At 38.0% G+C, this 26,419-nt stretch overlaps 1 protein-coding gene across 1 annotated transcript in view; it reads right to left on the reverse strand.

Moving 5' to 3' along the window:
• Positions 1-1,040: 1,040 nt before the first annotated feature.
• Positions 1,041-26,419, reverse strand: part of actn3b (actinin alpha 3b) — a 41,878-nt gene continuing 16,499 nt past the window's right edge. The window contains exons 2-21 of the mRNA XM_036562093.1: positions 24,077-24,191; positions 21,113-21,232; positions 20,787-20,873; positions 20,367-20,454; positions 18,970-19,048; positions 18,731-18,812; positions 15,219-15,304; positions 14,959-15,051; positions 13,584-13,814; positions 13,038-13,185; positions 12,123-12,273; positions 10,813-10,921; positions 9,462-9,602; positions 8,604-8,786; positions 6,917-7,051; positions 5,922-6,101; positions 5,465-5,611; positions 4,641-4,706; positions 4,196-4,354; positions 1,041-2,822 (exon numbers count right to left, since the gene is read on the reverse strand). Coding sequence (XP_036417986.1) covers positions 2,664-2,822; positions 4,196-4,354; positions 4,641-4,706; positions 5,465-5,611; positions 5,922-6,101; positions 6,917-7,051; positions 8,604-8,786; positions 9,462-9,602; positions 10,813-10,921; positions 12,123-12,273; positions 13,038-13,185; positions 13,584-13,814; positions 14,959-15,051; positions 15,219-15,304; positions 18,731-18,812; positions 18,970-19,048; positions 20,367-20,454; positions 20,787-20,873; positions 21,113-21,232; positions 24,077-24,191 — 2,559 coding nt within the window. The 3' untranslated portion in view covers positions 1,041-2,663. The remainder of the gene's footprint in view (positions 2,823-4,195; positions 4,355-4,640; positions 4,707-5,464; positions 5,612-5,921; positions 6,102-6,916; positions 7,052-8,603; positions 8,787-9,461; positions 9,603-10,812; positions 10,922-12,122; positions 12,274-13,037; positions 13,186-13,583; positions 13,815-14,958; positions 15,052-15,218; positions 15,305-18,730; positions 18,813-18,969; positions 19,049-20,366; positions 20,455-20,786; positions 20,874-21,112; positions 21,233-24,076; positions 24,192-26,419) is intronic.

Below are 26,419 nucleotides of genomic sequence, written 5' to 3' on the forward strand. Positions count from 1 at the left end.
ACATTGTCTGCAAATTTTATGATGAATGGGCTAAAAGAAATAACCCAAACTGACTTGGAAAAAAGTCTGGTTCCATTGATTTAGATTATTAGTTATTATTATGGGGATACAAGGCTTTCTTCCAACAACAGTGATATATACAATGATATTAATGCACTTGGTACAGATTTTATGTAGTGGCAATGTGTTTACTTAACTGTTTCAAAACTGCTCCTCAGGGTAAACTCAACATTATTTCTTGTTATCATCCAGTACCTGGTGTGGTTTGATCAATGTTTGCTTTATTAATGCTTTATTCATGTTTTTGCACATGGTCAGTCAGTCAGTCTGTTTGTGACTGTCTATTGTCTATAATGATTCCTTGTTTTACCTTGAAAATAAGTTAATCTAGCTGCCTTAATTATTAGAAGTTCAGTGAACTTAAAATTTTAAGCCAGCCAGGTTAGTTACTCTTTCAGCTTATAAACTTTTTTTTAAATGTAGTTGTACATAATAACTGCATATCTTATTCATACTTTTATATAATGCATGATCAATTAAATATAACTAAGATAAATAAATTCCTTATATATATACATATATATATACATATATACATATACATATATATATATTGTGAAGAGGAGATTCAGGATTGATCAGAAAGTTGGACTGATGACAGACAGACTGTCACTTTATAACAATTTCTTGTTTTGACTTGTTAACCTGGCTGCCTATAATACTTTGAGTTCAATGAGCTTCTAATATTAACTGAACAACACGGTTTTTGTGTGCTACATTCTGTCAACTTATAATTTGAAGTAGAAAGTATATTTTCATCCAGAGAGCCCCTTTGATACTTTTATGGTGCATGGCTTTTGAGAAACAAGGTTTTGAGTGATAGTCTTTGTGTTCCTGTAATGAGTCTGAACTATCAGAGCAGGATTTGAAAGAGCATCCAAACCTGCCCTCTACTGGACAAAAGTAGATAAGGTTTCTGTAAACAGGGCTTTCAGTCACACCGCTTGGCAAACACATACAGTACATGGGAACAGACTTCAGTCAGTCAGAATTGATAACTTTTATTTGGGGCATTTTTTGTGTTCTTTCATCAGTGGCTGCGTGGAAGCAAGCAACACTGGTGGTGGGTAAGAGGATGAGAAGGTCATAGAAGACAGAAAAAGGAAGACATTGAGAGGACAGAGGACAGTGTAAGACTGTACAGGGCTAGACTAGATCTTTTCCCATCATCTCATCAGTTCCTGAATCATTATTAGCATCTCTAGGCCTGCTACAGTTCCACTTGCATGGGGTCAGACCCCACTTTCTTTGTTTCCGGAATCCCTCCCTTGAACACTAATCGCTATCTTTCTGCATGTGGGAGAATTAAAATCTTTCCCAGAATCGTTCTTGTAATACCAGTGGACAGGAGATTCAGTAGAGTCACATGACAGGGGAGGCAGACAGAGCAGGCAGTTTGTCTTTTAAATGGTGGACATATATGGGTTTCTATTGCAACACTGGTCACCAGTTACTACCTGCTGTTCTCAGTCTGTTTGTAATCATGTTCTCTTACTCTTGTTCAGCACTCTTGCTTGGCCTAGTGTACACTTTTCCTACTAGTGGCAAAGCTCTGAAATGGACACATATCTGACCACCGTATTTCTGTCTTCAACTGACTTCCTTCTGGCACATTCACAGAAACAAACGTGACGTGATCTTCAAGCTCAAGACATACAAAAAAACAGAAATACATTAAGAGTCTAAATACAAATGTAAGCATTAATTTTCACAGACATGACTGTATTGTGTGAGAACGCCAGAGAAAAGCAGGGGAAGGTGGGCTTTGTGAAGGTGGCAGCAGTGTGGTGCCTATCCCTTTGCATACAGACTCAAACCTTTTATAATACTGATACATTTATAATACGGCTTTATTAAACCACATATGGGGACCACAGGGGGCAATCCGCTGAGCCTGAGTGAAGATTACAATATTGATTTCTCCATGTGTCCAGCAGTGTGAGGCACTAGGGCAACTGTGGGGACGTTTCTAGATACGTTTTTAGAGACAGGACCAAATTGGAAACAAGTCATATGACTTTATTGTGCCGTATGGACAGTTATTGCATTTGAGATAGTATATTCATATATATGCCTTTGAATTCAGCATGAAACTGAATCAGACATTAAGCAAAATGCCACAGAAGCAGAGTGCCCTCCCCACTTCACCCTTCAGCTCTGGGCTCTGGTTTGGAGGTTCATTGCTCACACACATTACAATTAAGAGAGAGGGAGAGGGTGAGAGAGAAGGGAAGGAAAGAAAAAAGAAGAAGTAAGACGAGAAGAACAGAAAAGAGGGCGCAGTAAGATCTCCATGCTTAAATGAACAACTGCAGTGTACAGTGGGGGCTACATTAGCACTGTGGGTGTTAAATTAGACCTGGAGATTCTGCTCTGCACTCTTTCCATAGAAGATAGAAACAGAGAGAGGAGAATGAAAGGAAGAAAAAAGGGCATACGTAAAATTATATAAGAGAAAGAATAAAATGAGGAAGGAGGGACCATTTGAAATCATTCTCTTAATGGCTTTGGGGAAGGAGAGAAGAACAGTGGCAAAGGATGGAAGAGAAAGAAGGAAAGAAAGGGGATGAGAAAGAAAGGAAAGAGAAAGAAAGATGGTGCATTTATAAGTCGCTCTCTCCGTAGAGGGCGCTGGAGAAGGAGATGTAGTCGAGAGCTCCTGGAATCGCTTCTGGCCCGATGTACTTGGTCATGCGGCTGATACAGTACTCCGCCTGCTCCAGGGGAAGCTCTCTGCGCAACTCATCCACTGTGATGTAAGCCTGAGAGAGAAAGGAGTATGAAACAAAAGAAAGGATGGAAGGAAGAGAGAGGGGAGAGAGAAAAATGGGTAAAAGGGTTTCAGAGCATGTAGTTATAGTAATTAAAATCACAATATAATTGTTATTGTCATAATGCCTTGTGAGAAAACTGTTGTTTTATTACACAGTTATTACCATACCTCAAATTCAGCTGTGATATTACTATTAATTTATTATTACAACTTTTCTGCACTCACGCTGTCACAACACACATATTACTTCTCTGGTGCTGCTGTGCTACCAATTCACTGTCATGTCAACAGAACTAGGCGATATGGCTAAAAATCTTATCTTAATTTTTAAATTTTGTTCAATATTGATCATTATGGATCATGGATAATTATTTCATGCATTTCCACTTTCACTTTTAAGTGTGAATATTGTTTTGAACCCTAAAGAACTCAAAAGGCATATTCTGATATAATGTACAAAGGTACCTATATGTGAAAATGTGAAATTTATGTATGAAAATATTTTCATATAATGAGTCTTATGCAAGCATTTGGACACCCCTGGTCAAATTTTATGTTTTGTTGATTTTCTAAGTTAATTGAAGTTAACACATTATAGGGAACAAACTCAAATATGGCATATTTCTGCAAAATATAGTGCATAATTTCTATTCATTTGCTGAGTTCAACCAAAAAGCATAAACCAAAATAAATACATATAGATGTCAAGCATCCCTCCGGCTCTGAAGCATCCATGGACTTTTAGGATAGGTTCCTTGTGAGGTATTGCTACTTCTTGTGAGAGCTACTGAGTGTTTTTTCTGATTGCCCTTTTGTATATCTGACCTGACCTTGGATTCTTTGAGTTTCACCAAAGCCCCTAACAATAAAGCCTCATTCTTTATTTTTTTATTGTAAGCGTCTAACTGGTTTGGTTTAGTAATTGAACATTAAAATGTGCAGACGTGTGTGTGGTTGCATTAATTTATTTTCACTGAAAATCAACAAAACATAATTTGACTGGGAGCACCCAAACTTTTGCACACAACTGTGTGAAAGAAATACGTATGAAAATAGCTAGCAAACTTTTCCTAACTGCCCTGTTAGTTAATGCTGTTGTGAGTGAATAGCTAGACTTCTCCCTCTCAGCCTAATCAAGTAATAGATGCACATCACCACTTAAAGTATCAAAATAGCAGTTGTTAAATTTTCAAGGCTTTGCTGATACTAGATTGAGGGATAGAATACATTATGATTTTTACTGAAAATACTTCAAACAGGCATTATCAATACTGAAAATAAGTTTGATAATTACTTTTGTAAATTCTAGACTTCTGAACTTTACTGTATAATTAGCTGGGTCAGTCGCGTCAGCGTACTTACCTTGTCTGAGGCCAGGATCTTGAAGGAGGCCATCACTTGTTCGGCTGTGTCTGTCTCGGCAGTCTCGCGGGTCATGAAGTCGATGAAGGCCTGGAAGGTCACCACTCCTGTGTTGTTGGGGTCCACCAGGGTCATGATACGGGCAAACTCCACCTCACCCTGATTCACAGCAACAGGCTCAGGTAAGAGTGATTGTGCATGTCTGCACACAGGTATGAGTGTGAGCAAGTCTGTGGGGGGTTAGCACAGCACTAATAGGGCAGAGTTAGAGCAGGGTGAGGCAGCATACTGGTCATGTGTCATTCTGAGTGTTTCTACACAGCTTTGCTGAATAAGGGTCATTTTATCTAGAGTGTGATGAATATTGGGTTTTATAGCGCTATTTGGCAGAGCAACAGTCTGTTTCTGTTTGTATGTGTGCAGATACAAGTGTGTCCACGCTCACCAGATCGTAGCCCATGGAGATAAGGCAGGCACGGAAGTCGTCAGGATCCATCATGCCGTTTCTCTTCTGCAGGAGACAAATGTAATGCATTCATACTTCAATGGCTTTAGAATATATTTACATAGTAGGCCCCAAGAAGACGATCTAGTTTGTCATGAAGACATGAGTTTGTCCAGAGGGATGTGCAGATGAAGGAGCTGAGCTAAATATGGACGTGCCAGACAACGAAACACCTTAAACGTAATTAGATGTAGAGTGTACTGAATATGTGAAGTAATGGGTAGCCATTGTAACTGGTATAAGACAGGAGTGATATGTTCTGCACCTTTGGTGTGGGTGAGAACTCTTGAAGCAGAGTTTTGAATATTTTGCAGTCTATTTAAGGTATTTGCAGGGAGACTGGTAAAAAAAGAATTATAGTAATTAAGTGGAGAAGAGACAAAAGCATGGAACAGAGATTCAGCATCTTTAAATTTGAGGAGGGAGCAAAGACATGTAATATAAATAGTGACCTAGAAATAGTGCAGAATCTTACTGCTTCTTTGTTTTACTTCTCGTAACTTTTATTTGTTTTAAAATGTTCAGATTTTCAGGGTGGTCTCAGACAACGTGGATCCCACTGTACATATTACATCTTCTAACCTGTATATTTTCCTTTCTGTTTTTAATGTTTAAAAATTCCATTTTGTAAACAACATCTCACTGGCCCTGATGAGGCAGGTCACCCCTGATTGTTCCTCAGATCCTACATAGTCAGGACATTTTTGGCCTGAAAATGTCTCTCATGCTCTCTCTGTCTCTGTCTCTGTGTGTCTCTCACTAACCCTGTCAAAGTGGTTGAAGGAGGCTCTGAACTCGTTGAGCTGCTCCTGGCTGATGCCCTTGGCGTCACGGGTCAGGATCTGGTTCTCCACCTCGTTGATGGTGCGAGCCATGGTGGTCAGCAGCTGCTCCCAACCCACACGGATATGCTGCAGACCGAAAGAGAGAGATAAAAGAAGGAAAGACAGAGAAAGCAAGCAGATGTTTAAAATGTCTTGCATAAAATAGGGATTATGTACAATACAGAAAAGAGAAGATATAATGTTTACAAGAAACCAAAGAGAATCTGATGTTAAATCCCTTAACAGTATCTTCCTACCTAAGTGTATGTGTGTATATGGTATGCTTTATGTGTGGTGAAAGGGTGCACCATGGTCTACTGGTGTGTGGGTGTGTGAGTGGGCTGGCGCCCGGTCTGTGTGTGTGTATGTGTGTGTGTGTGTGTATGTGTTTGTATACCTCCATGGTATAGTTGGTGTGTTTGTTGTCAAAGATGAGGGCCTCCTGGATCAGCTGGTGGTCTCCCTCCAGTTTGTCGATGTTAGATTTGTAGTTAATGATGTTCTGCTCATATGTTTTCAGGTTGTTCATCTGTTCCTCCAGAGAGCCGGCAATGTCCACAGACACGTGACCAATCTCCTACTCACACAGGCACAGAAAATGAAATTGCATATAGAACATACAGGCTAATATACTGGCAGATACTCATGACGTGCAGTTTTATCATTAAAGTCAAAGTCAGGTCCATAAATATTTTTGTACATTGACACATTTATTGTTATTTAAGTTCTCTGCTGCATCATATTGGAGTGGAAATTAAATAATGAATGTAAGCTGAACATGCAGATATTCAGCTTAAATTTGAGGATATTTATATCAATGTAGGAATTACTGTCATTTTCATACATAGCTCCCCCATTTCTAGGGGATCAAAAGTAAGTGAACAAACTGACATTATCCTAAATTTTTAATTATGCCTGTTTTGTGTTACAAAATAACATGTTTTAAACTGCTTAATAAACAGAACTGATGAAAAATACAAAAAAGCAATTAACAGAATTCAATTGAAAATCAGTTGACAGTCAAATCAGTCAGTAAAGCACTGCTTAACTAAAACTACTAGAGTATAAAATCTAAATATAAAAATAAAATTATATCAGCTAATATTGGTTATCGGAACTTTTAACACCTTAAAATTGGTATCGGACACAAAATTATCATATTGGTTGGAACGTAATACTAACTAATATTAATATCTCAGTACTGGAGATTTTGCTTTATGTAATTAATATGTTTTAATTCCATTAAATCCTTGTTTGCTTGCTTGTTTGTCTATTGTGTTTTAGTTGTGTCATCTTGTTCCTTTGACCAAAGAAATTTTAGAAAGAAAAAAGAAACAAGGACAGAAAGAAATAGAAAAGGAAATTCACAGAAATAAGTCCTGGGCCACCTACCTCCATCTTGGTTTGGATCCAGGGTCCGATGATGTTGGCCTGGGCAGCAAACTGCCGCCTCAGCCTCTCATTGGCCTGTTGCCTGGCAAACTCCTCCTGGAGCATCTGGTCTCTGAGGGGCACCAGCTGCTTCACCTGCAGGGGGCAACAGAGAGACAGCGGGAGCAAATATGTTACACACGATTTCTCGACAAAACAGAAGCCAGAAACAACATATTTTTCATTCAAACAGAAATGGCACCATATCACTCTTTTTTCTTTTCCCAGTACCAATACTGATATTAAACCCTTGCATATCAGTGGATGCCAATACTGATCTGATCATTTTCTTTAAAACCTATTACTCGTCAACATTCAACTCAACTACTCAACTGCTCTAACACTCTACTACCCCACTGGATGAAATACACAGCTAACATCATCACATTACACAGTGTGAATAAGTGTTATTTCAGGATAGATTTATTAGAGTATTGGACCAGATTCGTTGATCAGATTCTTTCCCTCCAATATCCAATCTAGCATTTTCTGCTGATATCTGCCCAATACAATTAGTTTTCAATAAAGATGTGCCTTCTTTACTTCCAAAAGTCTATCCTTCTGTCTTTTCCTATGTCAAAACCAACCTAAGAAAGATGTGTCAAAACAAAATGGGGAAAAGCCGCAATATGCACCATATGTTTCTGCCACATGGGCCTGTTCAATCAGATGAGAAAGGACAGAGCGGTGAGCAGTTGTCACGGCAGATGATCTGCGATGCTTTCAGAGCCCATTACACCAGCTTCACATTTACAAACAACAGCCGACCAACCCGCATCCAATATGGATCAACGTCTGCATGTCATTCTTGAGCCTTTCCAAAACTCCAGCTTTCTGTTAAGCCAATTAAAGCCAGTGGTCACAGATAATGCTTCAGAAAATGACTTTTCCTCAATGATGATTTTTCTTTAGAAGGATCATTTTGACATTTTCCACCAAGAACCACCTCACATCAAACTGTCTTCAGGTGTTCCAACCCTGAACTACAACCCTTGAATTCACCAATTGGGCTCCATTTATTGTTGAGTGAGCTCAGAAGAGAAATGTTGCAAGGAGCTGGGGTGAGTAGTAAATAGACCAGAGCTCCATAGGAAGCCACAGTGTTCTTGGTAGCTACTTTTTCTCCAAGATACTATAATCTGCAATACCAAATGACAAACGTCTGGACACACCTACTCAGAGAGGGGGTTTCCTTATTTTTACTATTGTTTTACTATATTGTTGATTAGTAGTCTTTAGTTCACAAATACATAAAACATATGGACTTTTGCAGTGTCTAAAAGCTGGCAAATTACATTTAATCTTGTATTTTAGATTTTTTTAGATTCCCCCTTTTGTCTTGACACAGCTTTGCACAGTCTTGGTATTCTCTCAAGCAGCTTCCTGGGATAATTTACCAAGAGGCTTGAAGAAGTTGAGACCTTGTTGACTGCTGAACAACATTTATTTTTGGGGGGAAGGGATTTTTTTTAAAGTGATAGTTTTCAAAATAAATTCCAAGCATGAGCCATGCATGCATTTCAATTTGAAAAATTCGAAAACAAGATAAGTAAGCCTTTAGCAGAAAACGTCTTTCAAATTATAAAAGCATGCTTTCAGGAAGTGTGTCTAAGCTTGTGACTGGTAGTTTAGTCTATGCTGCGCTTACCGTCTCCCACTTGTTGATGACGTCCTGAGAGCTGAGGTTAGTGTAGGGGTTAACTCCGGACAGTTTGATGCCATAGGTCTGAGCAATCTTCATGATCTCGTTCATTATTCCCATGATGGCCGCACGTTCCTTGTCTGCCTCTGGGAGAGTGGCTTTGAACTGATCATGAGCTGTGATCAGACTCTGATGAAGAGGAGGGTGGAGGAAGGAAACGGAAGTTTCACATGAGTTACATTGTTACATTACTACAGTACTACTACAATACCCTGCAAATATGATCAGGACACCTGAGAAAATTACATTTTCATCAAGTAAACATTAGGAGGCCCAGTAGTTACAGTTACCATCCAATACTTGCTTCAACTAATCAATACTTTACATTAAATTAAATCAAGTGTGCTGCTGATGGAAATGAACAAATCTATGTAAAGGCTGCACTGCAGAGAAGAGGGAACAAACTTGTTCTTTTAACTATCTAGTAATAATATTAGTAACTTTCTTAAGGCTCTTATTGCTTTTTATTGTATTCATATTTAGTTATATTTATTCTAATGTTAAATAGTGTTTTTACAAACAAAAAGCACTTTCTGCCCAGATAAATTTTAAACAATGTTTTTGGGTGACCTAATGCATCTGCACAGTACTGTGTGTTTTTAATGGTAATTAAACTACAAGTTACTACATGTAACCACAAGTCTTACTGTTACACAAAATGTTGAAGGTAATCCAACAGATCATACATGATATGTGCAATGCAAATAATGCAGATCCTACTTATATGCATATACACTACTCAATGCATTAATCTTCACACAAAGAGAACTCCAGCTACAGTGAATATGAAGAAGTAACAACTACCTGGATCTCCTCAATGCTGTGAACGATGAACATGTCCTGCAGGTCCTCCATGGCTCCATCCATCCAGTTGTTAAATGGTGCCGCCCTCTTGGCGAACTCCAGGTACAGCTGATCGATAGTCTCCCACAGCTTCTCCACACGCTGCAGAGGGGCGGGGCAAACAGCCATCAGTCTCATACACCTCAGTTCTTAGTCATGAATAGCATTATCATTGCTAAAGACTGAACTACAAAAGTTAGCATTAGTGATAGTGTCTAGCTTCAAAGTTCTTCTACTGTAGGGGTGTCAAAGTGGGTTCCTTGCAGGACACAGCTCTGCAGCATTCCTTATCATTAAACGCATCTGACTCAACTTATCAGCCGATTAGCAAGGCTTCATGAGCTGAACTCGCAGTGATGGAAAAGAGAAACAACACTGAGATCTACAGAGCTGTGACACCCCTATTCAAGTTTCTCGACTTCAGTCCTGGAGCCACCCTGCACTGCAGATTTGTGTTTTCTAACATGTCTAATTCAGCTGAGTAAGTGTTGTAGGTCTCGCACAGAGAATACGTCTCCATGAACTAAATAATCGGCTTACAATATAGGGGTGTATCAAGCTGGTGGTGGGGATTCAACTGCATTTATTTGTAAAATGTTTAAATCGTCAATAATCACTGATAACAATATTCAATTAAGTATGTGATCATTTTTGGCAGAACTAAGGTTCTTGGGCTATTTTTACACATAAACATAAAAAGTTTAGTGTACTGTTTATATTATTTACATTGTCCACTACTGTGTTAATAGACACTCCAGTCACATTTGCATATTTAGAGCACATTTAAAGATAATTCTGAATCGTGATAAAATTATTAAAGAAAATCAGAACGTGCTGGAATCTAAAATCTTCATGAGACATTTAGTGAATTGCTACAGAATCAAAAGCAACTGTAAAACTAAACTGTTTTCAGTGGTGAGGTCAGAGACTCCCACTTACAGGCAAAATCAACCCAATAACTCTACTCAACTCCCTCTAAACATACACAACATGCTGGCCTATCAGGACTGTTTAACTCCTAAACATACACACAGACCGTCCAAACACATTTATTGGAACTCATGTCTGCTATCTTAAAAAAATGCAGCTACTTTCTGTGCAATATTTTAATGTTCTCATCACTTGAGTACTTTATCACTATTCACAAGTGTCAAGTTTATATTTTCTATTACACTGTGCGATAATACCATCACTAAGAACAATGTTCAATTTTTATCTGTACAATGTGCAGATTTTTATATACATAGGACTGGAGGTGGGAAACATTGTTCTAGCACAGGGTGACCGAGTGTGTGTGTGTGGGTGTGTGTACCTCCAGAGCATCTCTCCTCTTCTGGGTGAGGGTTCCCAGGTTATCCCACTGGTCACAGATGCCCTGGCAGCGAGCGTTCACAGTAGCAGCATCATGGTAATCCAGCTCACTGAGAACAAACACAATAAACAATAAACACTACACCATGACTATCAACATCAGGGTTATTACTGTTAACAAAAACTACAAAAATCAAAATCTGCAATAATATCTGTTTTCAAAGACAAAATTATAATGTATAAATTGTTACAGAGAAAACAAATAGTTTTCGTATTCTGAGTGCATAAAGAAGAGTCTAGAAGTGTATCCTGTCAATGTCAAACCTTAAAGGGCCCAAATCAGAATTTTCTTCACTTTTTTAAAATAAAAGAGTTTGTGTGATCCACATTAAGGATTTTGTATATATGTCTTACACATAGTTTATAGATGAAAACTAAACTGTTGAACACTAAGCTGCTAAGCCTGTTTTGAAATCACTGTTTTTATGATGTCACAAAAACCAGTGAATTTACATATATATACCAATTCAGTTTACAGCAGTTTAGTTCCACCTATTCACACTGAGGTTATAAGGAGGGTTTCAGCCTTGAGTGCATTTTGAATGAGGCACAGCACAGGCCAATCAGAACAGAGGTCAAATACATTTATGAGTCAGAAATGGTGAAGTAAAAATAAATTATTGTTTGTGAGTACATAAAAACATCATAAGTGGATTTTTTAGGGTAAAAATAAAATACAAGAGAAATGTAGGATATGAGCCCTTTAAATCAGAGATGGGGATGACTTTGAGCAAAGCTTACAACCTAGCTGTTGTGTAAAAACCTAAAGAGGTGAAACTCACCAGAGAGAAAGCTGAATGAAATTCACATTTATTTTGAGTTTGACCTGATTTCTAACTAAATAGTCCCCATAATATTAAAAACTAAAAGTAGTTCCTTTCAGAAAAGAGAAATTAAAAGTTGAAACTAGTAATACATTAATGAAAACTAGAGCGAAAACTAAAATCCAAAATAAAAACTAAATAAAAAGACAAAACTATAATCTATAATAATCCTGGTTAGCATATAAAAGATGTATTAAAGCGTAATGTGTTTGTAATGTTCTCCCCTGAGCTAATAGATGTTACTGGGTTTGAAAGAGATGATGAGAACTGCAGGAGTTTTCCATTTGCATTTTGAATAAAACATAAAAGCAGTGTTGAGTCATGATCTCCTCTCTCCTCATACACCTCTCACATCCTGCTTTCTCTATAGTTCTCCCATTCTCTCTCTCCCTCTTTGCCTCCCTCTCTAACCCAGCTCCCCCCTCACTTCAGCTCCTGGGCGATAGCAGCGATCTGCTCCACTCGGTCCTGGTGGGCAGCGAGGTCACTCTCAAACGCCTCGTGCTTCCTCATCAGAGCCCTGATCTCCATCAGAGATGCTGACTCATAATCCTTCTTAGAGAGAAGATCCTCTTTTCCTGAAGAGAGAAAGTGAGAGAGAGAGAGAGAGAGAGAGAGAGAGACAGATAAATGTGGTGTTTACTGGTAAAAACAAAGTCATATGTGAAGCTACTTTAGTTTTAAATGACAAAAATGACTGTGTGTGTGTTTGTGTGTGTGTGTGTGTGTGTGTGTGTGTGTGTTTGTGTGTGTGTGTTTATTTTTGTACATTTTTGTACACAAAAATGTTTTGAATTTGTAGTAAAACCAGAGGATAACAGGACTAGCCTGCAGGACCACCTAGAATCAACTAGGTGGTCCTGACTTTGAAAAGCTCTTTTTAAAAATACTGTAACTATTTTTTAAACTAAAAGAGCAAAACCATTTCTTTTTTTATATCATGTTTTATTATTTTTGAATTTTTATTTGTCTTGTTTCTTGCTATGCTATAATAAACTAAAATAAGCAAAACAGCTGATATTAAGACTAGTGTTATATATATATATATATATATATATATATATATATATATATATGGAATAGTGATAACAACATGTAGGTAGTTACAAATGAAGAGTTTGATTCCAGAATGCTATATAACCATTTCAAAATTCAAGAATTAATTGCTTAATATTAATATATTAATATTAATTCTTACACACACACACACACACACACACACACACACACACACACACACACATATATATAGACATTTACTTACATATGATACATACAAGATATATGTATGGATGCGCATGATGACAAAAAGAGACCTGTGTGTGTGTATGTTTGTGTTCACCTGCAGTCCAGGACTCATGCAGAGAGCACTTCTGCTTGAACTTCTCAGCCAGGTGGTCCAGTCTCTCCAGCCGGCGGATCTCAGTCAGCAGCCACTCCTCATAGCCCTTCTCCACCTGCTCCAAACCTTTCCATGCATTGGCAATGTCCTATAAACACCCACACACACTGTCTTCACTGCACAGCAATCGTGATTGACTTAGTCCACTGAAACTGTTCTGGGTTTTATAGATATGTATACAAAATAAACGTAAACAAACTCAAATATGCAAATATGCAATCATTAGAAAGCATAACTACTTTTAATTTTTTATTAATCACATACTTTGGTCACCTTTGTGTACATTTCATGACAAAATGACCAACAGAAATTTAATTTTTTAAGTTTTCGTTAAGTGTTGACTTTTAAGTGTTCAAACAAATTACATGGCATTAACAGGTACTAAGAATGTTTTTTGCCTGTCCTGTAAAGTGTTTTGCAGATACAAGGTTTTCTTATAGCAATGAGGATCTAGGAATGTGTGTAAACTGTAAATCTTTGACATACCGACACCATCTTGCCCTCGGAGGGCATGAATGCGGGTCTGTTGCTGAGCCTTAGTTTGGTCTGCAGTGTGTTGAAGTTGATCTCCAGCTGGCACTTCTCTTGCACGCGCGGTGGCTTGTGAACACGACGGTAATCCCTGAAGTCCTCGAGCTTCTGCTGCATGGCCCGCATGGTCTGCTCCGCCACACGGTTCTCCAGCCAGGGGACGGTACGCCTGATCCACTCCAGCAGCTACAGTACAGAGAGAGAGAGAGAGAGAGCGAGAAAGAGAGAAAGAGAGAGACAGAGAGAGAGAGAGACAGAAGTAGGGGATGAATACATCAGTAGATGGATGGATGGATGGATGAATGGATGGATGGATGGGGGAAAAGGAAAAAGTGATTAGAAAGAAAAACATCTGTTCTATTTCAAATAAATTTCCATTATTTCCATTTTTATGTATCACATCTGCTCATTCAACTTTATTGTCTGGGCCAAAAGCTGATGCTGTTAAAACAAGGGACATAACAGTAAAATGAACAAATGAATGAATTAATAAATTAATAAACAGATGAGATTAAGAAAGTGGTAGAACAGAATAGAAATAGATCAAACAAAAGATAGAAGCTTAACTTCTAGGTCTAATAAATTTCAGGCCCTCATCTATGATACCCAACCTCACTAGTCAACTGATAGAGCTTATCAGGGGTCAAACATCTACACTATGATAAATTACCTCACTGCCCCCCCCCCAGCCTCACCAAAGAGGCTCATCAGTAAATCATAATAACTGAAAGTTCACCTCTTTGTCTCACTGATGGAGCTCACTGAAGAGGCCTATCAGCAAATTATAACATCTAATAAATTACTTCATGGGCCCTCTGATAGAGCTCATCAAGGAGGCCTATCAGTAAACTCCAATGCCAAATAATTCACCTCTTGGGCCCTCTGATGGAGCTCATCAAGGAGGTACACCATAGTGTACCACCATCAATACACCATATTGTTTAAGTCACCTCACTGTCCCCCTGATGAAGCTCATTGAAAAAATTCATCAGTAAACACTCATGCCTAATAACTTACCTCATGCGCTTTCTGATGAAGCTCATTGAGGAGACCCACCAGTAGAGCATGGTGTCTAAGAGCTCACCTCACTGGCTCACTTATGGAACTCATCCAGGAGGCCCTTCAGTAAACTACAATGTCTAATGATTCACCTCACTGGCCTTCCTAGGTGTTAACATTAATGACCAATAACTCACTTTAACAACTCCCTGAAAGAGCTCATCCGGGAGACCCATCAGTAAACCATAATTTCTAATAATTCTCCTCACTGGCCCCCAGATGGAGCTCATTGAGAAGGCCCAGGTGTAAAATCTAATGACGAATAACTCACCTCACTGGCCAGTTTCTCATACTCCTCCATCAGCCTCTCATTCTCCTGGTTCACTGCCAGAACCTTACAGATCCTGTTAGCAGCAGTCTCAGCCTAGAGGGAGAGAGAAGGAGAAAGAGATAAATATGATAGAAAGAACAAGAAAGGGAAGAAAAAGAGAGCAACCACGAGCAGTAAGGTACTGAACTGTGAGTTCATTGCTGTTCTGTACCTTACAATTGGTTAGCATCCAGCTGCATGAATGAAAAATCATTTCGTACCTGCTCAGCCCCAGCAAAAGCATGGTAGAAGCAGGACACATAGGTCATGATGGCCTTCTCATCAGGCTTCGGGGTGTTCACAATATCTGACAGAGACAAGGAAGAGGAAAAGAGTTATGAGATAGGGATAGAGCAATGAACAAATTCAGAAAAGGCTCCGATAGATCCTGTAGAAGTTGGAGTTATTACTGGTGATAACAAAAGCATGGTGTAACTGGATATTAAGAATTTCTCTCTTATAGCTGACTGAAACAAATATAGTTATAACTTAAACTAACATTGTCTAAACAGGACTTTTTTCCATGTTACCTAGGTAGATACAGCCTTTGAAGGCCTTATCCATCAGATTAGCCATCAACATAATCAGAAAGTGATTTGATTTCTAATGAGTGGGAACAATTTTGTAAGAAAAACTTCACTCTGGGCCCTCTGGAAGCCTTAGGTATTTGTTTGATTATGGATATGAGCCACAGTCTAAACAGGTTTCAGTTAGTTGTTAGGAATTAAAAACAGCAGCAGCTCTATGCCAGGGCTCTTTAAAGAAAAAAAATATATAACTGCAAGGTAAAATATATGTTAATATGTATGTTACACACTTAAAATAAAAGTATGCTATGTATTTTGCAATCGTCAAATGTAAATGTTTCATCTAGATCAGCCAAAAAATGTTCATGAGCACCAGTGTTTGGTTAGCTTGGTGCTAACCTACTATTAGAAATGTCATAAGGGTGCTAGCATTATCAACAGGTGTTTTTTTCTTTGTTTTTAAATGAGTTTTGACATTTATGAATTAAAGGTCTCTAATAATCATGTTTTGCCACCAAATCCATTGACACAGAATGTAAAGTGACTGTAAATGTAATTAACCCTCTAAATGGCCAGGGCCCACTGATGGGCACACAGTTTTATTACACACTTCTATGATCTAAGAATACCTTAGCCAGTTTGTGCTGAAGTCCCTGTAGTTACTGAATAATGAGCCTTAGTATGTAATAAACCTTTTAAAGGGTTAATTGCTCAACCCAATGTGTAATTAAATCTATAATTACATGATTACATTTTAAGAGAGAGAAGAAGGTAATAAGTTTTGACTTCTAAAGGTAAAAGCAAAATCTAAGGACAAATATTTTAGCACTGTCATTAGTAAAAACCTAAAACCTTGTAGCTCCATTTGTTTTTCCTGGTTTTAGTTTTTCCACATTTTGAAAACACCGCCGACCCTTTATGCTGTGTGTACACTCCATAACAAATGGGGTGAGGGACATTTTAAAAAAACAAACCTTCTGGAAAAAGAAAGAGACAGGGGGTGCAGAATACAGCAAGTTTTAGAAGCTCCTAAAATAAACACTACTGTGGGGTTTGAATTCATGCTTACTTCCTCACTGAATTAAAGCATGAATTTCATTACCATAAAGTGACAGTTTCAGTACATGACATGACTCAGATTGATCCTCTGCTGAAAGTAAGCCTTAAACGCAGTGATACAACAGACCATCCTCACTGAAAATGCTAACCAGCATCAGTTCTACTGTTGGAGGGATTAGGGAGATTGTGTGTTGTCTATAAGGAGAAGACTGGAGATGTGCTGAGATATCAGGGCACAGATGCAGCAGACTGAGCTCATGTGTGAATTCACCAAGAGCCGTATCCATGGCAACAGAACCATGTAACTGAAGAAACATCTTACTCTTGGCATGATGTAAATTCGGGGATTTCTCTTTACCATCACTGCTACAGAATTATAGGGAAAAAAGTTGATTTATTAATTTCCAGCAGAATATTAATATGAATGTTTTTTAGATTTCCTTAAATCAGAGACAGCATTTGCCGAAATTTGAACGCTGAAGGCCTACAAGTGTTTCTCTTTAAAACGGTTTAACAATTTTTATTTAAAGGGGAATTCCACTGATTTTTTGGTATTTCTTTACAATAAGACTGCTAGTTTATGAATGGTATATTAGTGGTTTTTACAAGATGTCATAAACACCTCATAAATCACTACAAAGCAGTTACAACACAAAAATAAAAAGGGCAGCAGTGACCTGTTGCTGTTGCCAAATAGTGAGCCCACTTTCAACTACACTGTTGAACCTTAGATCTTGCCAGCTTTATCAGATATTCATCATATTCAGCTTACTGTTGCCCTTGTTATGTATGTGTTATAACTGCCTATTAATATTTTTAAGGTTTACAACCTAATTAATAACAATTAGTAAACAAATTTAAAGCACATGTAAACTCTTTAAAGGGGTTCTCTTATTTTAAAGTGGTATCATTTTTTGTCATGATAAAATTATGGAGTAAAGTCAGAATTATTCACAGTGGTAGTGATACAAAAAGCTATGAATACATTGCCTGATGCCAGTGACATTATTGTTTTAATGAATTAGTTTTGAGAAGATTTTGACTTACTACATTCTTTTTAAAATGCATTCATGGATTAGAGGTACATGCAGAATGTTGGAAGGTAAGTGGTACCCAAAGACTATGTTATTTTTTTTTTTCAGATTTAACACCGGTTTAATCAATATTAACATCACATATAAAAAACTAAGAAGGCATGCATAGTTCTACTTGTCTTTTTGGATAATAAATAAAATGGCTTTATTTGTGTCGTAGACATTGCAATCACTGGTTCCTATCACTACCACTGTAAAGAAATCAGTCAGTAAGTTTCTCTACAATGAGCCATTTCACACTAAACCACTCTGAATGGAACTATATATATGCCAGTGACTGAACTTTCACTGGCTTATCACTGTATAAAATCCTCATCTATTCTGCGCATATATTTTTGGTAAGATTTATTTTCTTACTCATTCTGTTGAATGAAAGTAGAAACATTAAACATGACTCTAGATCTACCTGCTTCTCATGAATAATTGGTTTAATTTGGCACTGATTTAAATCTAACCAGTCAGGTCACTCTCTGCAAGCAGTTACAAAGCATCACTTTTGACAATGTGGTAAGTGTTGACACATTACCAAGCACTGGTGTGGTGGGCGTCAAAGGTCCATTGCTGTTCATATGATCATTCTGATTGTCTACTGTATGCTTTAATTGACATACATATATATATATATGACTGTAAATGTGTTCTTTTGTAGAAACTGTTGTGAACTTGAAGCTTTACAGAGCATTGGTAAAAACCCTATTTAGGCTGCTGCACTTGTCTGATCATTGGCTCTATTATAAGTTCGATGCCCAGTGATGTTACAACGATCTGCAGCTTAATTTCAAATAATATTTAGATATACTGATATTTTGCATGAATGTAAAATGTCATGCTTTAAAGACAAATAAGGTGGAGTTTTTTGTTCTGTAATCAAGCTAATGTTAGCACGATAGCAAATCCGTTGTCTTTTCCAAACTTAGTTTCGATTAGCTACAACAACATAGTCAGGCTCAGTAGCATTTTCAACTCAAAACTCAATAAACCCAACCTAAAAGTCCAACCTAAATTCATTAAATGTAGCATGGATAGGTCAGTTGACCAGGTCTTCTGACTCACCTTCAGCATCCAGCATTTTGGGGATGTCCAGGTACTTCTCAGCCACCTCAAATGCTGTGTTCAGGTTACCGATGGGGTCATCCTGCACAAGACCCCCGAGAAACCCACCAACACACAACAGATCAGATGGAACTCATTTACACAGGGTAAGCACAATGTGTAAAACGTTGGCGGTAGGAGGTACAGAGTAGAAACAAAGAGAAGAAGGAAGATGCAGAGAGAAAGAGAGAGAGCAGCACCTTTCTCAGTTTGGAGTAGTCAATCAGATCAGGCCTGTGCCTGTGGATGAGGGCACAGAGAGCAAGGCCATCCTTCCAACTGAGCACGGCCAAGAGAAAAAGGAAGAGCGAGGAGGAGAGAGAAATAACAAAAGAGACAAAAGAGAAAAGAAGCAGAGGAAAGTACAATAAGTAAGTACAGTAAGAGTGCTGGATACTGAAGAAGAGACAAATCACAACCAGACCACCAATTTAAAAAGTCCTGCAGCAGCATCATTATTAGATCATTATGACTTTCTGGCTCACTATTAAATGTGGTAATTCTTTATCTGATTGGCTGTGTCCAAAATCGCATACTTCTGCTCTAAACAGTATGCCAAAATAGTACTTGTAGAGTGATTAATGTGTCTAAAAACATAGTATTAAATGTATAATAGACAAAAAGTTCCTGGATGATATACAACATCAGGTACAAAGTGTGCAAACACTAGATATAAATTATTCAGATACAAGTAGAGAGACTTTTAAAGCAGGTTGAACTGTACATTATAGCAGAAATTAGTGCTATCAGGCTCCACAATGCTTACTCTCAGTGTGCTGCCTCATCACAACAGACAACAGGACAATTTCTCCATAAAATAATAAGCCACATACAAAGCACAACTGACTTTCTGCACATATGTTTATTTTTTGCTCATATTGTAATGTACTTTCACATTAACTACAGTACTTTGCAACCCACACACCACCGACTGTGAATAATGTTTGAGTTAATACTGTCCTTTGCACTTTGTCTTCTTTGTGGGCTGATGTATTTACATTGTATGCGTAAATGTGTAATGTAGTTAGGTGTAATTGTTCTGTGTTTATAATGTTTTGTGTTCTTCAATGACTATTGTACCCAAATTTCCTCTTTTGGGGATAAATAAACCACATTCATCCACCCATCCATCCATCCATCCATCCATCCATCCATCTATCCATATATGTAACTATTTATCTATTTATCCATCTCCATGCAGCACTGTGCAAAAGGTTTAGACATTAGACAATTTAGATTAAAAAAGCTGTTTATTTGGGCAGTAAGCATTTATTAGCTCAGAAAAACACTAATATAATAATAATAATAATAATAATAATAATAATAATAATAATAATTGCAAGGAAGCCCTGTATTAATTACAACCATCCACAACATTTGGCTAATCAGTGCTTTATTATTAAATCAATCTATCAAATCTATCTATCTGTGTTAAGGAAGTGTTTTTCAAAGGGAAGTACAATTCTTAACAAGGTGATTGTTATGTTTATTGCACTTCTCCTATTCCATAACAATGATTATGACGTATTTTTTTGTCACTTGTGTTATATAAGATGTAAATGCATTTAAATAATGGTAAATTTGGATGATCTCTCACCTGATGTGGAAGTTCTGTACATTAACATTCCTGTAGGGGGCAGTCTTCCTCTGGCACCACAGCAATAGTCCTTCCTTAGCAGAGGTCTCTAAGGGGGTGGCATGAAACACACACAGGGAATAAGGGACACAGTGATGAGAGGAATGACAGGAGGCACTTGTTTTTAATTACTATTATTTGGTTGGTAATTAGTGTTTGATTAAAAACAAGACTGGTCATGTTATTTTCTTATCGAGTCTCCTTTTAGAAATCACGTAGGTGCCGCATGAATCACTAATAACATGATGTCAGCTCATCTTTATGTGGAAACACTGCTCAGGCACAATGTGTCATTCAGTTATTTACACCAACATCACACTCACATGTAGCCTAATGAACTAAGTTCACATTTCAGACACATTTAACAGCTTTAGCATGTACCTTCAACAGAGATGTCCTGGATAGCAAAACGGAGGATGATGGTCCAAATCATTCCCAGAGTCATCTTCACATTACCATCAACAATCTCTGCAGAGAGAGTGTGTGTGGGGGGGGGGGGAGAAAGAAAGAAAGAAAGAAAGAAAGAAAGAAAGAAAGAAAGAAAGGGATAGATAGATAGATAGATAGATAGATAGATAGATAGATAGATAGATAGATAGATAGATAGATAGATAGATAGATCCACACAGAGTTAGAGAATATGGTGATATATATTAAGAGTTACATAACGCTACAGAGAATTTTGCCACAAAACCATAGGTCCTCACCCTCAGCCCCTATGGACACCAGTTTGACCCCCTTGCTGCAGATGAAGTCTAGAGCCTTGTTTACGTTGGCGATTTTGTGGAAACGCATCTTGCCTTTGTCTGGTTTTGGCAATCTTTCACCTGTCAATCAGAAAATCAGGTTTTTGAGTCAATACAGTCAATACATGTAAATGCAGCTTCAAAACAAGTTAACACATGCAAAACAATGCGATTCAGACATTAGCCCCCCATTTCACTAGCAGAGATGCTAATAATCATAATGAATGACAGATAGTGATGTCAGTTAGCGTAGCAATAATGGAAATTAGAATGAAATAAGAGATTTAGCCTTAAAACTAACTGCCTAGTGGAGGACACTGTAGAAACTGGATACATAACTAAGCAGACACACACAAAACAATTTAATTCAGACATTAAATGGCCATCTCACTAGCTGAGATGCTAACAGATCTATGAAGTTGGGTTTACTTGTAACCAACATCAGACCCAAATAAACATAACATAGGAGTCATATATGGATGCTGCTACAACCATTCTACAAGGAAGCTAACATTCCTGAACAATGTATCAATGTCCCCGTGTCTGCGTGGGTTTCCTCTGGGTTCTCCGGTTTCCTCCCACGGTCCAAAGACATGCAGTCAGGCCAATTGGACATGCTGAATTGCCCCTAGGTGTGAATGTGTGTGTGATTGTATATGTATGTCTGTCTGTCTGTCTGCCCTGTGATGAATTGGCGACCTGTCCAGGGCGTATCCTCCCTTCCGCCCAATGACAGCTGGGATAGGCTCCAGCACCCCACCGCGACCCGGAAGGATAAGCGGTTTAGATGATGTATGTATGTATGTATCAATGTTGCATGAAAGCAAGTCTACTATTTAATTTCAACACAGGTAACATCATAGAACAACACCAACTGATCAACCTGTAGACTAAAACTGCTAAAGGGTCTTCACTAGCGCATTTGACAAAGCTTGCTGGTTTGTGTGGGGTATTTTGGTGAGGTTGCCTGTCTTATGATGTTTCATTTAGTGTGTAGCCATATTAACAATGTTCATATTTCAACTCATGTAATTCAGAGGATTCAGCGACATTCAAAGGAAAATATACTGAAGATAAAACATTTTGACACAATATCAACAATTTTTAAAAACAGCATTCATTTTTCCTAAAGGGAAAATCAACTAAGCCTCAGAGTTCCCAATCTAGGCATGATGCCGACTACAGAGGACTCTAAAATGACAGAAAGTGATGTCAGTTAACAATAGCATACTCTCATTTTAGAAATCCAGGTGAAATAAGGGATTTGCATTACCTAGAGTCTGTAAAACTCGCTGCCCCTTTAGACACACTTGAATCATGATGGATTGCTTCAATCCATAGACATACTGCATTTAAAAAGTCTTTCAATATTAAAGTGTGTACACACAGCAGCTGTTCTGCTCCATGAGCTCACACCTGCAGTTACCGACCTTCTGAGCTAAAGCTTAGCTCACACTGGCTGCAAACTCCACTGTGCTCATGGTCCTGTATTTAGAGCAATATTAGTGCACTCAATCACTCTGTAGAGCAGAGGCATTCAATAACATATGTAGGCCACCATAGACACTGGAATTCTTATTTGCACTGAGCTCTTGTACACACAGTACAAAAGTACAGTAGATGAACTTCCCACTATGTATATCACTGTGCAAACGTTTTAGGCATCTGAGAAAATGATGAGTAAAGCTACTTATTCGGGCTGTAAGTATTTGTTTGTTAAAGAAAATACTACTTAGAATCAATACAAATTAAAAATTGGACTGCAATGCAAGTGAGTGTGTTAGCTTAACCATTTCCAAAGCTCTCCTCAAGGAAGTCCAGTACTTACAGTTATCATCCAACACCTGGCTTATCTAACCAATTCTTCATTAAATTTAATGAGGTGCTGCTGAAGGGATTTAACACATTCGTTCAATGACTGGAATGCAGTGAGAAGACAGGGACCAAACCTGTGTTCTCCAAATCAACATTAGTAACTTTGTTACTATGTTTATTTGCATCTCTTATAATATTATATTGTGGTTTTTACTGGTAACAGCACACTTAGACAAACACTTTAAACAATTTTCTTGGCTGCCTAAGGTTTTTGCAAAATAGCACACGATGAAAAATAAAACAAGTCATTAAATAAACAATAAATATAGGGTATTTCTGCATTGTATTGTTGGTTAAGAATGTGTATGGAGTGAGACAGAAGCTGGTTTTGAGCTGGGCAGACTGCGCTTTAATGGAACGACTTGTTTGAGTGTTTGTGGATTCTGTTTAATACCACAACAGGGGATGGTGGAAATCTCAGTGATTCAGTAAGAGACTCTTTGAACATAAGCAGTATGCCGCTGAGTTGTAAACAGATACAACAAGAGTCTGTTAGCTACTGCAGAAGTTCTAAAAGACAACTATTCTAGCTTGTTAATCACTCACTATTATCATTATTATGCAGAGTGGTGAACATTACCAGTGACACGTGCCATTACACATTATCCATAGGAAAGGCTTTCATGGACTGGTAAATGATTGAAAGCTTGGACTTAAATTCTCACATTAATCTTTAATCAAATACAACTGCCCTGTAAACCCATTAAACCTAGGTCTCTGTATTTGGGACTGCACTCTCATAATACAGAGCTCACATATTAGCTTCATAGCAGTTACCGAATACTAATGTTAATAATCGAGCAATAAGTCTGCAGATTAAGGGGTAAACAGATGAGTTTATTCTGTGTTTATGTGTTTTGTTTATTTGTTTAAAAATGGTTAATTATTTTCTTCACATCATATTTGATAACTGAGAGCTCATTCTACAGTTTGGTTAAAAGTGGTGGAGACTTTTCATGCTGTGTTCCAGATTCAGGTGATTTATTAGTGTAACTGCTTTAGACAGGATTTCTCTGGTGTATCTGTCATGCTGGGTGTCACCATGGTTACCTGAGATGACCTCCAGCAGCAACATGAGCTTGAGGCCATTTCTGAAGTCTTCCTCAATGTTCTCAATCTGAGTGCCAGCCTTACGCAGGTGAGAGTTACACCAGGCTGTGAACGTCTGAGAAAGAAAGAAAGAAGTATTAGTGTTTCTTTTAGAGTGGCATATACACAGTAAAATAATGTGCGTCTTTTAACCTTGTGTTAAGCTAGTGAGTTATTTTAAGACTGTATATTCATCAAAAAAGCACAAATTCCTCCAACAATCACATTTTCACAGCCTCTCAGAGCTCACACTGTGTCACCTGTGCTGTGCTGAGTGTTTGTGTGCAGCCCGTCACCCTCAGTGAAGGCGGTTACTATTGTGTATCGCCCTCATCTCTGAAAGAATCAGCTTCCGCAAAATCAGTTTCTAAAGAAGCCTGAGCAGCAGTGTGGGCGATCGAAGCTGAGAGACCTGCATTAGAAACCAGTGAGTGAGTGTTCAGGAGGCACTGAGTGATCTTTATAAAAGAGTATTAAAGGAAGCTAAAGAAAGTGAAAGCGTAGGAGTGGGTGATATACCGCACCAGGAGCAGGGGGTGAGAGATATTGAGAGACAGAGAGAAGGGGAAGAGAGAAAGAGAGGGACTGCGAAAAGAAAAAAAAGAAAGTAAGAGAAACAAAATGAAAAAGGGGAGGGGATGAAGAAAGGAACAAGAAAAGGAAGAAAGAAAGAAAGAAAGAAAGAAAGAAAGAAAGAAAGAAAGAAAGAAAGAAAGAAAGAAAGAAAGAAAGAAAGAAAGAAAGAAAAGGGACCATAAAAGAGAGACAGAAATACAGAACAACAGAGAGAAAGAGAGGGAGAAAGAGAGAGAGGAAGGGTCAGAAAGGGTGAGAGAGAGAGAATGAAAAGGTGAGAGAGAAAGAGGACAGAGCTAGAGAGAGGGAGAGAAAGAGAGAGAGAGAGGGTGAGAAAGGGTGAGAAAGAAGGAGAATAAAAAGGGAGAAAGCAAGTGAGAAAGAAAGAGAGAAGAGAATAGAAAGAGGGAGACAACGAAAGAGCAAGAAAGAGAGAATGAAAAGGTGAAAGACATAGAGAGAGAGAGAAAGAGCCACAGAGACAGAGGCAGAGAGAGAGGGAAAGAGAGAGGGGGGGACAAAAGGAAAGAGAGAGGGAAAGGAGAGAGAGGGGAAATATGGTGAGACAGAGAGAATGAAAAGATGAGTGAGAGAGACAGAGAGAGAGACAGAAAGGAGTCCGAAGGAGAGAGGGAGACCAAAGGAGAGAGATATAGTTTGAACTGTAGTGTTAGAGTTCTGAGGCTAATCGTGGGTGTACAGCAACACAGTGATCAGTCCTGTATTTAGCACTGAACTGCTCTCAGATACTGACTATAGAGCACGGAGCCTGTGAGGAGGGAGAGGAGGGGCAGGAACAAGGGATAGGCAGAATGAGGCGAAGAAGGAAACAGAGGGAATTAAGAAAGAAAATAGTCTTTCAGATCTTCAGTCTTTTCCTTCCAAGCCCAGCTTAAACCTTCCTCTTTTCCCAACACTTTGATTCTCCCTTTGACTCCTGTTTATATCCATTTGCATTATTGTTTGTTTGTTTGTTTTATAAAATGGGGCAATTATGTAAGAGTCTTCACTCTCACACATCTCATTTACAAATATGAGTTTAAAGAACTGTCCACTGAAATGCTCTCATGAAACCAGATGTGATTTTTCTGGCATCATTTCAAAGAACCTGATTTGGTTCTATTATTGAGTATAGTTGATGTTGTTGTGTTTGTTGCATGTTGCGTCTGTAAAGAGCCCTTGAGTATGAGAAAGACTATATAACTAAATCTTAGCAGGAGTATTATTAGTATTAAGAAAGAGAAAACACTGCAAAAAATATATCTTGGGAAATGAAATCGTCTTAAATCTAGATGATATATCTAATATTTCTCCTTATGAGATTGTTATAAGAATATTATTTGACTTATTTAAGTCATCTAGTAAAAAGTGTCTATTTCTTTTGGCAGATAAATTTCATTATTCCTTTAACCAGCAAATCTATCTGTATTACGTCATGAAATAAAATGGTCTTATTTATAATATTCTTATAACAGTCTTATAATAAAAACATGATAACAGTGATAATAGTTACTAAATGCAAGACTATTTCACTTGCCAAGATGTGATGAAGAGATTGGCAAGAAAAGAGAAGGATAGGAAAAGACTTAAAGGGCCCATATCCTACTTTTTTCTTGTTTTTTTTTTCTTCTTCTGAGAACTACTTGTGATATTTGTATGTTTTTATGTACCAAAAACAGTTGAAATCCGTTTTTTACAACAACATTTTCCAACCTCTCTTTATCCCTT

The sequence above is a fragment of the Colossoma macropomum genome, unplaced genomic scaffold, assembly GCF_904425465.1.
Source record: "Colossoma macropomum unplaced genomic scaffold, Colossoma_macropomum, whole genome shotgun sequence".
Taxonomy (NCBI): domain Eukaryota; kingdom Metazoa; phylum Chordata; class Actinopteri; order Characiformes; family Serrasalmidae; genus Colossoma; species Colossoma macropomum.